The sequence below is a fragment of the Pteronotus mesoamericanus genome, unplaced genomic scaffold (assembly GCF_021234165.1).
Source record: "Pteronotus mesoamericanus isolate MK-2021 breed Mesoamerican mustached bat unplaced genomic scaffold, CSHL_Meso_final contig_263, whole genome shotgun sequence".
In the NCBI taxonomy this organism is placed as follows: domain Eukaryota; kingdom Metazoa; phylum Chordata; class Mammalia; order Chiroptera; family Mormoopidae; genus Pteronotus; species Pteronotus mesoamericanus.
Genome location: NW_026555112.1, coordinates 1,553,221 through 1,569,658, shown reverse-complemented (window position 1 = coordinate 1,569,658; position 16,438 = coordinate 1,553,221). Strand labels below are relative to the sequence as shown.

The 16,438-nt window shown below is 46.4% G+C and overlaps 1 protein-coding gene across 16 annotated transcripts in view; it reads right to left on the bottom strand.

Moving 5' to 3' along the window:
* Nucleotides 1-2,143: 2,143 nt before the first annotated feature.
* The window catches only part of RBFOX2 (RNA binding fox-1 homolog 2), a 255,507-nt gene continuing 241,212 nt past the window's right edge, over nucleotides 2,144-16,438 (bottom strand). For 6 of the 16 annotated variants that reach the window (XM_054574540.1, XM_054574544.1, XM_054574542.1 and 3 more), the window contains 3 exons: nucleotides 9,721-9,809; nucleotides 9,262-9,334; nucleotides 2,144-7,633 (listed from right to left, as the gene is read on the bottom strand). In XM_054574540.1, coding sequence (XP_054430515.1) covers nucleotides 7,589-7,633; nucleotides 9,262-9,334; nucleotides 9,721-9,809 — 207 coding nt within the window. In that variant the 3' untranslated portion in view covers nucleotides 2,144-7,588. Of the gene's footprint in view, nucleotides 7,634-9,261; nucleotides 9,335-9,720; nucleotides 9,810-13,757; nucleotides 13,790-15,917; nucleotides 15,961-16,438 lie in introns of those variants that run through there. The other 10 variants (XM_054574535.1, XM_054574537.1, XM_054574536.1 and 7 more) reach the window with 5 other exon arrangements.

Below are 16,438 nucleotides of genomic sequence, written 5' to 3'. Positions count from 1 at the left end.
TGGCCCGAGACCATCGTGTGGAGGCCTTCAGTGCTGTCTCAAGGCATTTAATTTTGAACACAGAAGAATGGGAATTTCTCAAGGGTTCTGAGAGCGATGATACGGGCATATTTATTAAGGAGAATCCAGGTGAAAGTGCAAAGAGTAGACTAGAGAAAGATTCTGGAAACAGAGGTCAGGCCATTCTCTGTCGGCAACTTTGAGCACTTCCAACACGTTAGGGCTCATGTTACTGTTACGTGGATTCTGGCAGAAGACACAAGACTGGGTCAGAGATGAAGGACTGGATTGCTCGCGGCAGAGCGGGCAGCAAGAGCATCAGCACACGTGACAGTGCCCCTCGGGCCAGAGCCCCAAGGGGAGTGAGGAAGGGGACGTGGGCCCGGATGGGCGCCGTGCACGAAGCTGAGTTGCACAGGATCCACCTTTCTTAGCTGGTACAATAGTAAGCAAACTTGTCCTTTGCCCCGGGGGGACACCTCATTCCTCCAGGTCATTTGCTGCCGACACAAGCCCTGAAAAGGCCTGGGGAAGAGCGGTCAGGACCTCGACGGTGGCACACCCAGCGAGATGTACAGGAGCCAAAGCGACCCGAGGCGTGCGCCCTGTGCTGCGCCTCAGGGCAGCAGCGACGACTGGCCGGAGGTATGGGAAGGGACCTCCCTGGTGCTCCAAAGTGCCGTGGTGACCCGGGGTGTAGTAGGGAGGAAGGCAGCGCGGAAACTGTATCACTTCAAAAAACTGAAAAAAGTAATTCAACACATATTTATTGAAGGCTTGCATGAGCTAGGCGCAGGAGCCACAGCGGGGCACAGAACGACATCCCTGCCTGCCAGGGGCTGCCGTTCTAGTGCAGACAACAGGCAAACCAGCAGGGAGCATGTCACCTCGGGCCCTACAGACCCCGATGAGCACTTGGAGTGACCGCGCCATTCGGTACAGAAGCACAGCATGACACAGCTTACGCTGTGACAGGGCTGTCGGGAGACCTGGCGGAGGCAGTGGGTGCTGCTGGGGAAACCACAGAAGCAGAGACCCATTGAGGAGATGAGGCCAGATGCGCCAGCTTGTCTTGGGTGGCAGCCGTGGGGAAACTTGCCCGCCTCGGCCCGGCACACTCCAACGTGCAGGTGGAAGGTCTTGGAGCACTGGGCAGTGCTGAGTGCCACCAGCCACGTACGTGCACCTGGCATCCACCGGCCGTCATCACCCGGGCTGGGTCAGGGTCCCAGTGGAAGAAGCCAGACGGCAGCAGGTGAAGAGCAAGTGGGCTCAGCAGGCAGAAACTCACTCCAGGCGTTCGCCGTGAAGGAGAGGGCTTGAGATCTTGAGACAGCACTTGTTCTGATGCGCTAAAGGAGCTAAGCCTGTTTAAATGCCATAGGGTCTGGAAGGAAAGGGGGAACCACGCAGGAGGGGATGGCAAAGCAAGGTCCCGAGCAGGCGGGCCGGCCGGCACGGAGTGCGAACGCCTCTTCGGGAACAGGAGGGGAGGGGAGGCTGTGAACTCCAGGTGTGCACATGGACCAGCAAAGTCTTCCCAGGGACTCTGGAGGGACGGGCCCCATCTTCTCCAGGAAATAGGAAGCAAGGTGATCTGAGAGGGCGAGGTTAGGAGTTGGAGATTCATGGAGATGGTCAGAGATTAGGGGATTTCTGGCAGGAGGGACGGCTGGGAAAGCACAGGCCAGGAAGAAGAGGGCCAGCCGGGACCTTTGAAGGAGCATTTCCCACAGCTGAGGGGAAGGCTCAGAAGGCCGGTGGTGGCCAGCAGTGGGGAGGGCAGTGATGGAGATAGCGAGGCAGGGAGGTGCCTAAGGCGCTGAAGGTCAAGTGGCTGGACTGGGCCCAGGGACATCCCGGTGAGGACGGAGGGCGAGGATGCCAGGCCGCAGCAGAGGCCCAGGAACAGCTCCTGTGAAGAGCAGTGCTCTCGAGGGGGTGGAAGCCAGAGGCAGCGCCGCAGCCCAGGCTTTGGTCGCGCCGACCTCCCAGCTGGCCAAGAGTGAGAGGGCTTCACGTTTAGGAAGCGCTGCCATTTGCCTCCACCTTTTTCATCTTAAGTCAAATCCAAGTTGTATCTTTCAGCCTCCAGGAGGCAACCAGGATGATGGATCAACACACACAGGCCAAAGGATGGTGTTTCTCTCTTTTATTTAAAAACAGTGCTTCATTACCATTGGCAAAGGCAGAGGCGGAGCTCCTCCTTTGCTTAGAGTTTATAAAAGCCAGCAACATGATCAATAATTTATACACATGGATAGTAATACAAAAAAAAATAAGGAATAAAAGCTAAAGATCTAACTACTCCGACCTTCACAATTCCAGCTACTTGATAATAATAGGAGTAACCCAATGAATACTGTATGGTCTGAAAGCTACTATACAATATGATTCTTAACGAGAAGGGGTGGGGATCAGAGACTGTTGCAAGGCCCTGGGGTGCTTCTCTGGAGTTGGCAGGGAAACAGGACCCTGGGCAAGCAGCTCGGGTGTCCTAGAAAGTGATTCTGGGGGGCAAGGGGGAGAGAAGGCGAGGTGGTCAATTATACAAGCATCCCATGTGATGCCCCCATGCCCCGAAGGTACCTGTTTTTGCCATGGCAATGGGAGGGGCCGGAGAAACTGCATGTCACACGTAGGGATGGTTCAGTCCCTGCCACGGGGGTGGGGAGAGGAGGAGAGGTTCTGTGGCATTTTTAGCCTTGCAAAGACTCGGACTGAAGAGCGCCGAGATGCAGGCGGGCCGCCCCGTCGGGGACAGGGCAGCCCCGGCTCTCAGCACTCCGCAGGCCTAGCTTATGTGTGTCAGCCCCAGGTCTGCTCCAGCTTTTCACAAGCAGAGTTATAACACAAGAAAAACAATTCATATCCCTTAGGGGAAAAAGAGGATCAATTCATCACTCGATATATAATACAGCCAAAATGAGCTGCCAAAACAAGCACACGCACACACAAATACTGTGAACAGAAAAGTACAAGAAAATGACTAAGCTCGGAGTCTTGACAGGGTCGAGACATTGCTTGAAGCACTTAGTCCCCAGAAAAAAACCAAACCAAAAAGCATTTTTTAAAAATTCAAAAACTCATGGCCCCCTGGGAATCTGGTGTCAGTAACGGGGGCAGGGGGTGGGCAGAGAAAAGAGAACCAACGTTCCCTTTCTGCCTGCCAGTGTGAGCTGAGCCCTCACAACACCGGCACGCACGTGGCCGCCAGCCAGAGGGCCGCATCCCCCGCTGGCGGTCTCCTTAAAGGCAAGGTTTGAGTGTTGGCTGACGAACAGTTCTCTCGGTTACCAATCCCTGCCAACCAGCACTACCATGGCTGAAGTGATCGACCGTTTTCCTGAGTAAACTGTAACTGGCTACAGTGCCGGCAACGTGGATGAGAACTCAGCTACTACAGCCAACTGCGATACTCCAGGACTCCTCCGCCCCTCGGCTCCTCGCGGGGTTCAGGGATTTAAGAACCCGCTGTAGTCTGGTCTGCAGGCCTCATTTTCTGTAAGACAGGTGCCAGGGGCTCCACCACGCTCACTAAGCCAGAGGGCATGCGCCGGCTTAGGGCACCCAGAGCCGACTTGGAGAGGGCCCTGCTTCACGCTCTAGCTCTCGGATGGCTATTGCCTGGTTGATCGGTAAAGCGAGTACGAAGGAAGTACAGAGGGAAGGGGAAAGGGAGGGAAGAGGCTTTTGGACAGTAACATTTCAAAAACAAAAAAGCGTTTTATGCAACAGAGAATCAAGTCTCACGGGTGGGTATATACTATAAATGGTCAAACATTTTCAAGAGCATGACAAAATAAAAACACAAATTTATGTGTGATGTTCACTTTGCCCACTATTTTTTTTCCTATCTTAAAACAGTGCAAACAGGTAACTTATGCTTTTAAAACACCACTAACCCTTCCCCACCCCCCCGAAGTCCCTTTCCTCCTATTACCTGGTGGGGGGTGGGGGGTGGGAGTGGGGGAATCTGCAATTCTGCAAATGTTACTGTGCTAGAGGGTTGCAAGCAGCAGAGAAGCAACTGGACTCAGGAAAAGGGGAGGGTTCACTATCCCCTTTCCCTCCTTCCAGGCCTAGTGCCTTCCAGGCTGTCACTCGTGTGTGTCCTCGGTCTCCTGCTGGAGAAGAGGGGCGGGACCCAGCCCTTCTCCCGTAGATCCCTGGGGATGCTTCCATCCCATGTCTCCACCTCCCTCCCAGCTGGAAACTACGTGACAAGTCACAGGGTGACGGGGATTCACTGACTTATCTGCTGTTTCTCTAGGAAAGTATAACCTAACTAAGAGCAGTTCAGCCCCTGAGGAGTCACACTTTTGAGCAAAAGCTGCTATCACTGATTTCTAAGAAAGAGGTCTCCACTAGCTCCCCTTAAACTAAGAGTTGAGCCCCAGTCCCCTTCTTTTTCAAGGAAAAATAAGAGCGGCTCACTTCCAACTGTGGCTGCTGAAGGGTGATGGTGACGGTGACGGTAGGTTCTGTAAAACCTGAGAGCCTTAAGAATGAGATATCACCGTGGCTGATCCGGGTTCACTGGAGCTGAGCTATGTAACACAATGGATTCTGGGAAAGACTGAAGGGCAGCTATCTGGACTGAAAGCATATTCAGACAAAGATGTCCACTAGAAGTCTCCTTAAAGGAGCCCAGCTTCTAAGAGTAAGATGCTTAGTATAGGAAGTTCACGTCATGAACTACAGTAAAGGTATTGAAATCATGCCCGTACTGTGATCCAGCATCAGTTTTTTGGAATTCTCAACTAGCACCCTCTAACGAACTCACAAGATGCCACACTCTCTTCTGACTCTGTTGCTTAGTCCAATGGGAATTTGAGTCAGGAATCTACAAGCACTGATGCTCTGAGGAACCTGCCTCTGATGGAGACTCTAAATTCAAGGTGGATGGGAGGTCAATACCGCCAAATCTAGGTGCTTCCCGAGAGTCCCAGTTCTCAGTGCTAACACTGGACACCAAAGGCCCTCTGGGGAAAAGCGGAACTGTTTCGTCCTTCTTGGGAAAGGGAGCTGGCGGAAGCAGTGCTGCCAGCACCCTGGGAGTACGGCACCAGCCCACCGGGAACCACGAAGTTTGCCCTCGGACCCTCAGCCAGAACCAGCTGAACTGAAATGCACAAAAGGTGCCTCAAGCTGAAGCTTCTACCTCTTTTAGAGGGGTGTGGAAGCTGCCCTCTCTCCCCTTCCCATCACCCTTCCTGCCTTCTGGAGAAAAGAAGGGAAAACTCTCAAACTCACTGCCTTACTCTGCTCCCTGCTGCGGGTACAACTGCTTAGAAGGTGGCCTTGTCTCCACCCAGGAGTGTCTTGCCATTTTGTGAGAATGACCCCTCTTTGAACATGACAAGATTCCTGTCAGTTTCTTTAATCAGCAAAAGCTCTCCCTCAAAAGTAAAAAAAGAAAAAAGAAAAAAAAGAAAAAGAAAATTCCTCCCTGCCCCCTTTCTGTAGAACTGGGAAAGCCTCACTTCCCATCCGCCCCCCAAACTAAAATACTTACATACATACAACAAAAATTGTCTAAACAGCAACAAACCGAACTTTGGCTTGGGGAAGGGAACCCTTACAAAGTGGCCAGTGGACTGGGCAGTGGTGCCCCCCATTCTACGCATTCCTCCCCAGAATCAATGAGAACTGCATCGGGGCCTCCGGTGTCCTTGCTCCCTCCTCTAGCTTCAGGGCCAGCCTCTCCCCCGTTAGGGGGAGAGAGAGGATTCCGAAGGGGGAGGCCTGCGTATGGTACCTGACACGCCAGTCCCTCCCAGGTATATTACTGTGCTGATAAAGAATGCTTGATGCTGTCATACGTGTCATTTTAATTCAGGGGCATGAATCAGAAATCAGTCAAGAATGTGTGGAGGCAGGAGTGAAAAAACAAACCCAAACCAAACCTATAACAAACCAGAAGGTCCATGTCTCTGAATTACTCCCCTGATCAGCTCTCCCTTGGGTCACCCTAGTACCCGGGTGAACAGACCAGGGAGCCCAACAGACCGTGCTTTTATCTTCTAATGCCTTCACTTTGGAAATGCTGCAGGACCCTTGCCTTTATCATTAACAGCTAAGAGCCAGAAGAGAACGCCTTCTCCCCTACCTCGATAATACACGACGTTGAAGCCAGGTAGCAAGAGCAGTGGCTTGCTGCCATGGCCCCCTCAGCCCCTCCTTCCAGTCTGGGAGGAGCGTGACCTCAGGCTTCGCACTTCGTGTCCTGTAGTGTTCGCGTGTACCGAGTGGTCCCGGAGCTCAGTGGGGGTCTTTGGAGGAAACGAGAAGCTGGGCGGGATGGCCACGAGGGCTCAAGACTGGAGAGAGAAGTGACTTACAAGGGCCCGGGACGAGGAGAATTCTTATGGCTTTGGAGCTAGTACAAAGTGCCTCTGCCTGCCCCCACATGCCCGGTCACCAAGCGTCCCAGGACAGCTGACTAGGGCTCGGTGCTTTATCTTGTGCCAAGAGTCTTTATTATATGTCTTATGCTTTGTACTGACTTTCTGATGGAAGAGAAAGAGCGGGAATATCAGTGCCTAATGTCCTTTTGCTTTTCTTTACCCTCTGCGCTGGCTCTTGACAACTCGCCCTTCATCCTCTTGCCATGCGCAGGAAGAATCTGGCCACTGGCTCTTTATTTATTCTTCTGTCCCTGGGTCCTACATTCCTGAATCTTGAGGACATAGGAGCAGGGTGTTAATAAAAGGATAGATGGGCTAAGCTGTGGTTCAATTAAGAGGGAAGAAGCCCGGCAGGAATGCTAGGATGGCAAGAAAGAAAAGAATCTTTTTCATACTCCAGAGTTCATTCTGAGATTGGTTTCCTAATGAGGTGTTTATTATCCACAGTCTGAGAGCATGTTTGGAAATACTAACACTCTAATTCCAAAAACTATGCCAACTCTCTCAGGCTGTGCGTTTAAGATGATTGTAAAAAGAATGGCGAAGACAGGAGGGAAGAGGAGAGGAAAGTGTCTTTTTAATTCTCCTGCTTTGCAAGCACAAATTCCTATCATCTATCAGCTTGTGGATTCCAGCCACAGCCAATCAGAATCGCCTGCCAAAGACCAGAAACTCAGAAGACTAGGAGAAACTCAGAAGACTGCTGCGGAAAGATCTCTTCCACTTCTGCGTGTCCCCCATCCGTTCAGCACCAGACGCACTTTGGTAATTCTGTCTGCTGATTTCTGATCAGATGCATTCCTCAGCTCCTACTGTCTCTCCTCCATCATTAACTGCCTCTTCCGTGATTGACAGAATAAGCTAAGCACGGACATACAGACATGGAAATGCATTTTTTTTTTTTTTACCACAGTTAAAAAAAAAGAAAAAAAAAGAAAAAATGCACAATCTTTGGAACAAAAGAATTAAAGGCAGAAATTTAAAGGAAAAATACATATTCGAAGAACATAGTGAGGTATAAAAAAGTATTCTCTCTTTTTTTGTGTTTTTTTTTGTTTTGTTTTGTTTGTTTGTTTTTCCTCTTCATCTTGCTATAGAGTTCCTCTACTAGTAAATATTGCAATAGCCAGGCCTCATGAACTGGGGGGCTGTCCCATTTGCAGGGGTCTCACGTCACTTCAGTAGGGGGCAAATCGGCTGTAGCCACCTCGGTATAAACTCGCCTGCAGTAATTAAAGACATAAAAATAATTAAACGGTTGATAAGAGAAGCATTAAAACTGAAGACAAATGCCCTGATAAGGGGTTTGGAACAGCTTCCTCAGAAGCTTCAAAGCATCTGACCAGAGGCTGCCTGGTGCAGTGAAAAAGGGAACCCACTTCTTGCCTCTAAGATGCTCAAACTAGAGCCCAAAACATTCTTGCTCACCTGATGTTCTCAAAGAGAGGGCATGGTAATGGTTCATTTCATTGCTTACATGATTCAGTACAGAAGGAAAAGTCAATACAGTTCAAAACTAGGCCTGTATATAGTTTGATTTTTAAAACCACGGGTCTTTTTGCCTTGATTACATCATTACAATTGTGACATTCTTACCCACTGTCAACAGAGAGCATGTTACTTCTGACCACTATCTCTGTCATATCCCATGTTTGAGAGCGCTGGATTTAAACCTGAGTCAATCCTTCAACTAATAAAACCTATTTCCTCTATAATCTATAAAATACATTAGTAGGTTGTTTCCTGACATATTTGTGTTTATATGTATATATAACTGGGATTTCCATTGTTCTATCTTTATTTAATGGCTTCTCTTTTTAAGATAAAATATCCCTAGCAACACAGCTCTCTTTGGGTTATTCTTTTTAGTACAGGACTTACAACATGTTGGCCCTAAATAACACCTTAGGGACTTCATTGCTTTCTTAATATTGTTATGTTTCTACTACATCTAAACATACACCCCTCCACGACTTCCACCCAGGACCCTGTTGCTTCCTCCCACAAATCTTTGTCAGTAGAAATTTAGTGTGAGCCAATGATGGGTTCTCTCGTATTTCTTCAAGTCTTACATCTGACCCATCATTCCGTCTCCCTCTCAAACACCTCTGCCCACGTTCCTAGGCAGCTGCCCAGTTGCATTTTGGATTGCAGAGAATTTCTGGCAGTAGAAGGTATCACTGCAGGAAGGCCTGTCTTTGCCAGAGCCAGCGAGTCCCAATCACTGATCTAGAGGGGTCCAGGTCAACAAAAAGATACTGAGGTGAAGATCTGAGTTCAGTTTGCGGGGGCGGGAGTGGTGATTCTAGAAGAGCTCTGTATGTCTATGGAAATGCCATGTTTTGCTATAGACGTTACTAATAAAATATTTCTGTAAGCTGTTCACTTGGTGATTTCTAGGACTATCTACCAAAAGACTTTAGAAAAGCAGGGCCTTTGCACCTGCATTTGAAAGTCATACACAGTAAGTTTTTTGAAAAGCTTCCTGTGAAAACTGGAGAGTCTTATGTCTTTGCGAACATCTGTCAATAAAACTATGTCACAGGTATGCATCCAACATTTGAACCAATATAAAACATCAACCTGTTCCCTTCTTTCTCTCCGAAGCAATGCTGTTACCTGGGGCAGGCTGCCACTATTCGTTCCTTTCTGCTGTCCTTACCCGGCCATGTTGCTTATACTATACAACCCAGGGAAAGAAGTTGATATGAAACTTCCAGACATTCTTATCGTTTTAATACTTTGACAATGGAAGAAAGGCTAAATTTACTACCTCCCTAGGTCTTTTTTAGCCTGTAGGTAAAAGTTACAAGGAGTAAAATGTTTTTAAAAAAGTTGTACATGTACTTACCACAGCGCCAACTCCATAGCTAGCGGCAGGGGCCAGGGCATGGTAGGGGTCGGCTGTGTACACCCTGCCATAACTGGAAAGGAGAAACACAATCAGGGAGAAAAGGGGAGACTGAGACCACCCCCACCCCCAGATGAAAGGGTTTACTCTACTAAGGACTTGTGAGTGACCAGGTCATGGAGTGTTATTAGGGAACTGGCAAAATGGAAAAAAAACCTTTTGATTTCTACTCCTAAATGTAGTACTCTAAAATTCTGAAGTCCTTCTCTCAAGTGGAAAAGAAGGGAGTTGGAGATGACAAAGCAGGAGATGGGTGTCAAAGGAGTCAGGGCCACATGCTTTTGGCATGACAGAGGCCACAAGGAGAGGACCAGGTCTGAGGGTGGTCCCAGGTCCTAGATGCCCATTGTGTGAGTGGGGAAGGGCGAGAGGCGGCGACACTCAGGGCTGTGTACGTACCCGTCGCTGTAAGCGGCTGCAGCGGCCGCAGCAGCTGTGGCTGCGGTTGCAGTAGCAGGCTGTGCATATCTGTAGGCTGCGTATCCGCCCTACAGGAGAGAAGAGAACTGGCTTTACCGCTACCTCTCCCCTGGGCAGCACAGATGGACACACACCCACCCACACGCAGACAGACAGACACAGGGGGACACAAACACAGACACACACATGGGAAGAGGATGTTTCAAACTGCATCAGTCCACATGTTATTCCTCTAGTGCAAGAGAGTGAGCTCACCCAGTGCAGGGCTTTGCTTTCCAATTTGTGACGGTAACAAAAATAAACCATCTTGGTGGTACTTGTTCTCAAATTTAGGAAATGAAGACATGAGTTTCGATCTGTCTTACTTCAGTCTCTGCTGGAACTTTCAACAGGGAAAATATTTACAGGAAGTTGGGAGAACTTTATCTGACTCACAGGAAGTATAAACTACAGAATGAAAACATATTAAGTTTATAAGTATTAATTTCAGATTCCCTGATGCATATTCAGATTGATTTATTGCTAAGAGGCTACAGTGTATAACAAAGGCCCAATATAGAGCTATGCTCTATCAACCCAGCATGTTTGTCAAGAGGCTAGATGGGCGCTATTGAGAAGAAAAAACCAGGGTAGATCAGGCGTTGGCAAACTTCAGCCTGTGAGCCACTGTAACTTGCTACTTGTTTCAGAGACCGTATGGCCTTCAAAACTGAAAATACCACTCAGCCCTTTACAGAAAAAGTTTGTTTATTTCAATCTGTATTTCAAACTTAGGCAAATCAGACTACAAAATGGCTGATGCCCCTTTGGCTGGATTCAAATAGGTTAAGAACCCTCCACTGCATTTACTCTCCTTCCCGAAGATTCTGTATTTTCACATCCTGTTTGAATAGGGAGCTTTCCTTCCAACAGTTCACATATCCTCTCAGGCCTTAGGATCTTTCTCCCCAGTTCCAATGAACTGAATACTGTGAAGGTTTTCACTGTTGGTGAACCGTGTCTTCTCCAGAAAGCTGTGCAAAGAAAGGTAACCAACAAATGCCACGAGACAGGCTACTGCGAAGTGGCAAGCCCTAATTTGTTTCTTCTTTACCCTTCTAGAATTCACCTATTTTATCTAAATGTAATTCAGATGTGAATTTTTATTACTGCCTTTCCCTATCAAATACAACCACGCTCAGCTGGCCCATTCTGGCCCCACTTCACGCGGTTTCTGCGGGGCAGTGCGCCCATTTCTCGTGGACAGCTGCAGCTTTCTGCCCTGTGCTTTCCACTCTCTACCCCTTCAAATGTCCAAGCTGTGCTAAATTTATGCAAGGAACTTCACCTTTCCTTCTGTATAATGTCTTAGGACCAATAACAAGTGTTTTCTAACGGGACTCTTGCTCTCCTTAGCCATCTGCCGTGACAGTTTGTAGCTTGCGGCTTTTATTTCTGTTCAAATCTTATTTTGGAAATATCTGTAATCTCTTACCAGCCTCTGAAGCTTTTTGCTTCCTTCTTAGATAATTTATGCTTTCTTTAACTGAAGAAACTTCATTGTGGGGTAATATTTACTCTCGCTTTTTAAATTTATCTGCTTGAAGTCATCAATAGTAGCTTCAGATGTGCATTTAAAAAATCCCTGATTAGCTTTCAGTGGTTATGTATTATTCCTTCATTGTTCTTCAAGGGAAAGACTTTCTAAGTAAACATTTATTTCTCAATTACAAGTTCTTTTACAGATATTCATATAAATAAGACGACTGTCATTCATATTACTCAACACTGGCGATGCCGTGGAAATGAACAGGGCCGGGGAGGACGCACCCTCAGAGGCTGCGTTCCACCACCAGGCTCCCTTGTGGTTCTAGTCCGTGCTGGGGGGACGGGCAGGCCAGGCTGTCTTGGGCAAAGCTGTACGTCCTGGCCGCAACATACACACATACACATATTATGTCACTTAAAAATAACTGAAGGTTCTCTTTATTTCTTTTTTAAATGTCAAAAGAAGAAATAAAGCAATAAAAGCACTGTTAAAGCAACAAGCAAAGAGTTACAGTTGAAATTTTAAGCTTTAAATGAACCTTAAGGGTTCCATTTTTCATTATAACTAGAGTTGATCCCGCTAGTTTTGAGGTCAAGTCTGCCACTATGAAGTCTGCAGCAGGGCTATCTTTGGCAGAGTGTCTTTGTAAACCAGGGCAGTGTGGTAAACAAGCCTTGCGTGGTTTGTCTCTGATATTCCCTCAAATGCGAAAGTAATCTTTAAAAAATGTAAAAAGCCAAGGTAATAAGAGCAATTAAAACTCAATTTCTGTTTACTTGAGGGAAACATTTAAAAACTGAAGTTCTATGCGATGGGGCTCACAAGTACTGTGAGCAAGCCTCGCTTAGATGGAGACACTGGAGAGTACACTGCATCAGTACAGCTTTGAGTTGCAATTGCACTATTTCTGGAAAAAAGAGCTTCTGAATGAGGCTCCCCATAGAACCACTGCCCCTTAAGACTGTGGGAAAGAAGCTCCCTTCCCAGCTAGAAGGAAGTCGACAGAATCTATCTACACAGTCTCCTCTTGTAAGTAGACTCTGAATTCGGGGGTTTGAATTTGATGGCATTCTCTGCTATTCAAATTCAGGAAAACATGGCAGTGTATAAATATTTGACCTCTCATGAATAATAACTACATTAATGCTTTTTTAAAAAAAACAGATAATACTTCAACATGACTACTTTCCTACTTACTTTGTGAGAATGGTGTTACTGAGAGGCCTTTCAAAGGGGGGTCTGTGTTTGGGATGGGCAGGTAATATCCTAATAAATGAGTCTGGTAACTCAATGATGACTTACCCAAAATTAGAAAAATTAAATTGCATATCATGGATTTACTCCTCTTAGAAGTAGTCTTACTCCAGCCCTGGCTGGTGTGGCTCAGTGGATTGAGTGCCAGCTTGCGAATCAAAGCGTTGCCGGTTCAATTCCCAGTCACGGCACATGCCTGGGTTGCAGGCCAAGTCCCCAGTAGGGGGCGCTCAAGAGGCAACCACACATTGATGTTTCTTTCCCTCTCTTTCTCCCTTCCTTCCCCTCTCTTAAAAAAAAAAAAAAAAAAAAAAAAAAAAAAAAGGCAGCTTTACTCCAAAGTATTTTTGCTCCTGCTTTAAATTGGTTATTCAACAAACTACATCACATAATATAAAATATCAAAGAAAATTCAAATGTATTGATTTCTATTCCAAATTAGGAATGAATAAAAGATTACAGGCTGAGAAACTTTTCTCAATTTCGCTTCTACTAGCAAATCTGGAGTCTTTTTGTAGAACATGAGAACAAAGTGCAGTTTGAAACACCACGGTTTTCATTACTGTTTCTTAAGTTTTTCAAAAAGAACAAGGGTGGGGAAGGGGGTAGGAGAGACAGGGTTCAGGCGTGGGGAGGGGATATGGCGCCACATTTATTAATCACATTAAGAACTAAGCATGCCAACATCTGGAGCTAAAACAACCAGCAAAATCACCACGTTCAGACTCGTATTGGCTAACTCTATCTATCCCAGCATTCTCTTGGGACAGCGGTTTGCCCTAGGCTCTACCACAAGCTCGGTGAAGTACACAGCCTCAATTACTAGAGCGTGCAGCCACAACGACCTGGTATTACGGAAACAGTCAGTCACCACTGGAGTTAACATTCCATACCCTAACGACTGGCCCCTCCCCAGCCCAAAGAAATAGGAAATCTTGCCCACCCTAGCCCTGGCCCACACCACAATGTTAATAATTATAACAAGCAGTAACCCATCTGTTATATCAGAGAAGGGAACAGAGACTCCACTGAGAGATTTAGAGTGAGATGTTAACATTTCTTCAGCTGACTGCACAAACAAACAAACAAAAAAAAAAGAGGAGAAATAATTCATTGGGAGATATGAAGTCATGAAATAGCTGATGTGTATTGCTTTTAACCATGCACTGATGCAAAACTGAAGCAACCATTAATAAAAATTAAAAAGGACATATGTATTTACACACAATCAGACCTGTTTGATCTGAAGCAGTTTGCAGATTCTATCTGTGTGTGATTTGAAATAAAACAAAAAATGGGGATTAGCATGGCCACAGCACACCCTAATGTAGGAGGGCACACACGGACAGCTTTTTGGAACCTTGATTGCTGAATAAATTTGGCATGGCTAAGCCTGATCCAAATATACACATGCCCCTTTAAAAATAATTACTTTCTCATTCCTTTGAATTCCTTCTGAATGACTCCTTGCATTCCCAACTGGGGTGGCCCACCGCTCCATCGCTCCCCTATGCCACCTGCCCGACCCTGAGGGGACTTGGTCCTGACCGGCAGCACTTGTGGGCCGGCCATCTGTCAACACCCGGACATTCTGAGCCACAGTATCCTTCTAAAATGGTTCCTGTTTAAGCGTTGTATCTTTTCACACAGCCATAACATGTCTCTGCCTTCAAATTCCAGATTTTTCAAAGGAAATGCTGTTACCTTTAAGAGCCTTTTGTTGTTTTTAAAGTCTCAGCTTTCCATGGCTCAATGTCACCTCCTATGGATTTTCCACTGCACTCAAGCTAATTTATCATCTAATTAACTTTATAATGTTGCCACACTGACCACATGATTTTTCTGCACAGTTCTGCAGCTTTGTTTTAAACTAGAACGAAATGGGAGGGTTCTACATATCGCCCCTCCTATATCTGACTTTTATCTGCCGCTCTGTTAGCTTAATGTCACACTGGCAGATTTCCCCCTCGTCTTGATTTTAACCTAGGCTTTAATGTTATATTTTTGTTGAAGGTTTACATTAAAACAGGACTTTGGTGAGCATGTGATGTCAAGACACCTTCGTTCTACCTGGAAGACAATGACATTATGTGACACTGAGGAGAAGAGTGTGTATTTTAAGACCAGCAGACAAAATGAGAGCTTGTTCCCTCTACATGGTGCACAGACTTACAGAGCAAGAGAAGTGGGGGTGGGAGTGGGGGGACATGGCAGGTGCGGTGCTGAAAATCCCCGCAGCAGAGAGCTGTTCGGACTGGTTTGGACTGAACGCCGTGCCTCTGCGACTCTCGTTATTTGTCCCGACCCGATGCTAACCCCTCCTTTCCCTCACCTCCTCCCCACCTCAGCTGAGAAGCGTCGCTCTAGATTGCTCTCCTGTGAGGGGTTCTTGAGGAGAGTTCTTATGTGGCAACATGGCACCTTTGATTCAAAGTGAGTAAGACAGACGTGAGTACAAAAACTTAATGAAATACTGTTATGCTTTTGATTGAGAGACCTATTTATCTACTCTGAAGAGTAGTAACTATGAAAAAAATTCAATATTTAAATTTTTCTTATTATTTTTTATAATTGAGGTTAAGAGAAGAAATTGTTACAATCAACGTATCTCTCATTTGTTACTTCTAAGACAGATGAGAGATCATCTTTAACGAATTGAACCTTCTAACATTCTACTATTCCATTTCCCCAAAGTCATTCATTTCCAAAGTCTGGCTGGGTAGCTACATAAATAAACTAACTGAATTGTGAAAAGCTATCCTAGTATCTAGCTATCTATCAGCAACAAACCTTCTAATAGTTCATTATTACCCAAATGAACTCACTGATCTTGTGTCAAGGTGAAAGGAAAGTGGAAGGGAAGTACGTGTTTCAATTTTACAGTCCCAACATGTCTAGATTTTTAGGCAGCTACACCCTTAGGGAGCAGCACAGTCCAATTACTACTGCAATCCCACTGTAGGGCCCCATTTAGGATTCAGGAGTCCTCTTTGGACAGATCCTACTTTCTCCCTTTTCTCATTTCTTTCACAGTAAGACAAAGTCCCCACCTGCTAAGATTGCCAAATATAAAAGACTGGTGTAAACACCATTGTTGAATGTGACTGACAGACTAAAAGAGGTGGCAGTGATGGGACAGTACATTAACATGCCCAGTGCAGATATGTGGCAATGGGACAGGAGCACTTAATTTTGGGGGTAGTGCCATCATGTATGAACCTGACTGTGTGCACTGCTGAGGTAGCAGGGCTTAGATCACACGCTCACAAGTCTTGATTGTCCAAAAAGCCTCTGTTCCCATCTCTAACGTGGAGCTGGAATGGTTAGTATAATTCAATTTTTTTCACTGCAATCCACAATCTGATTGATTGGCAGGTCACACTGGCACTCCTACCTGAGGTATTTTAGCGCTAATGATTGGTTCCTGTAAGACTATTCTATAACAGAACACAGGAAGAGCAGTTCAAAAAACACAGCTGTGGAAGGAAAACAATCATACAAAAAGCCCGCTCGGGGCCCACCAGCCTTTTCTTTCCTTTGGATGCAAGCATGCTTTTCACAGGGTGAGCATTAGGAGCAGTTTGTTACCCATTTAAAAAGTGAATCAGGGTGAATCATGCCTTTTCTACTTGTCAAAAAAAAGAAAAAAGAAAAAAAAGAAAAAGAAAAAAGAAAAAAGAGGGGGTGGGTGGACACATGATCTACCTGTTACACCCCCCCAAGTCTTATGGCGGGGGAGGTGGGGAGAGTCACTTTACAAATTACAGGCACAACTGTTAGATCAGTTCTGCAGAGGAGAGTGTGCTGTGGAAGAGACAGACAGGGAGCAAATGGCTAGCAGGGGTTATGGCCTAAGAACAGAAAGGGAAAAGAAATTTTAAAAACCTCCACAATTAATAGCCTAAATTAATGTAA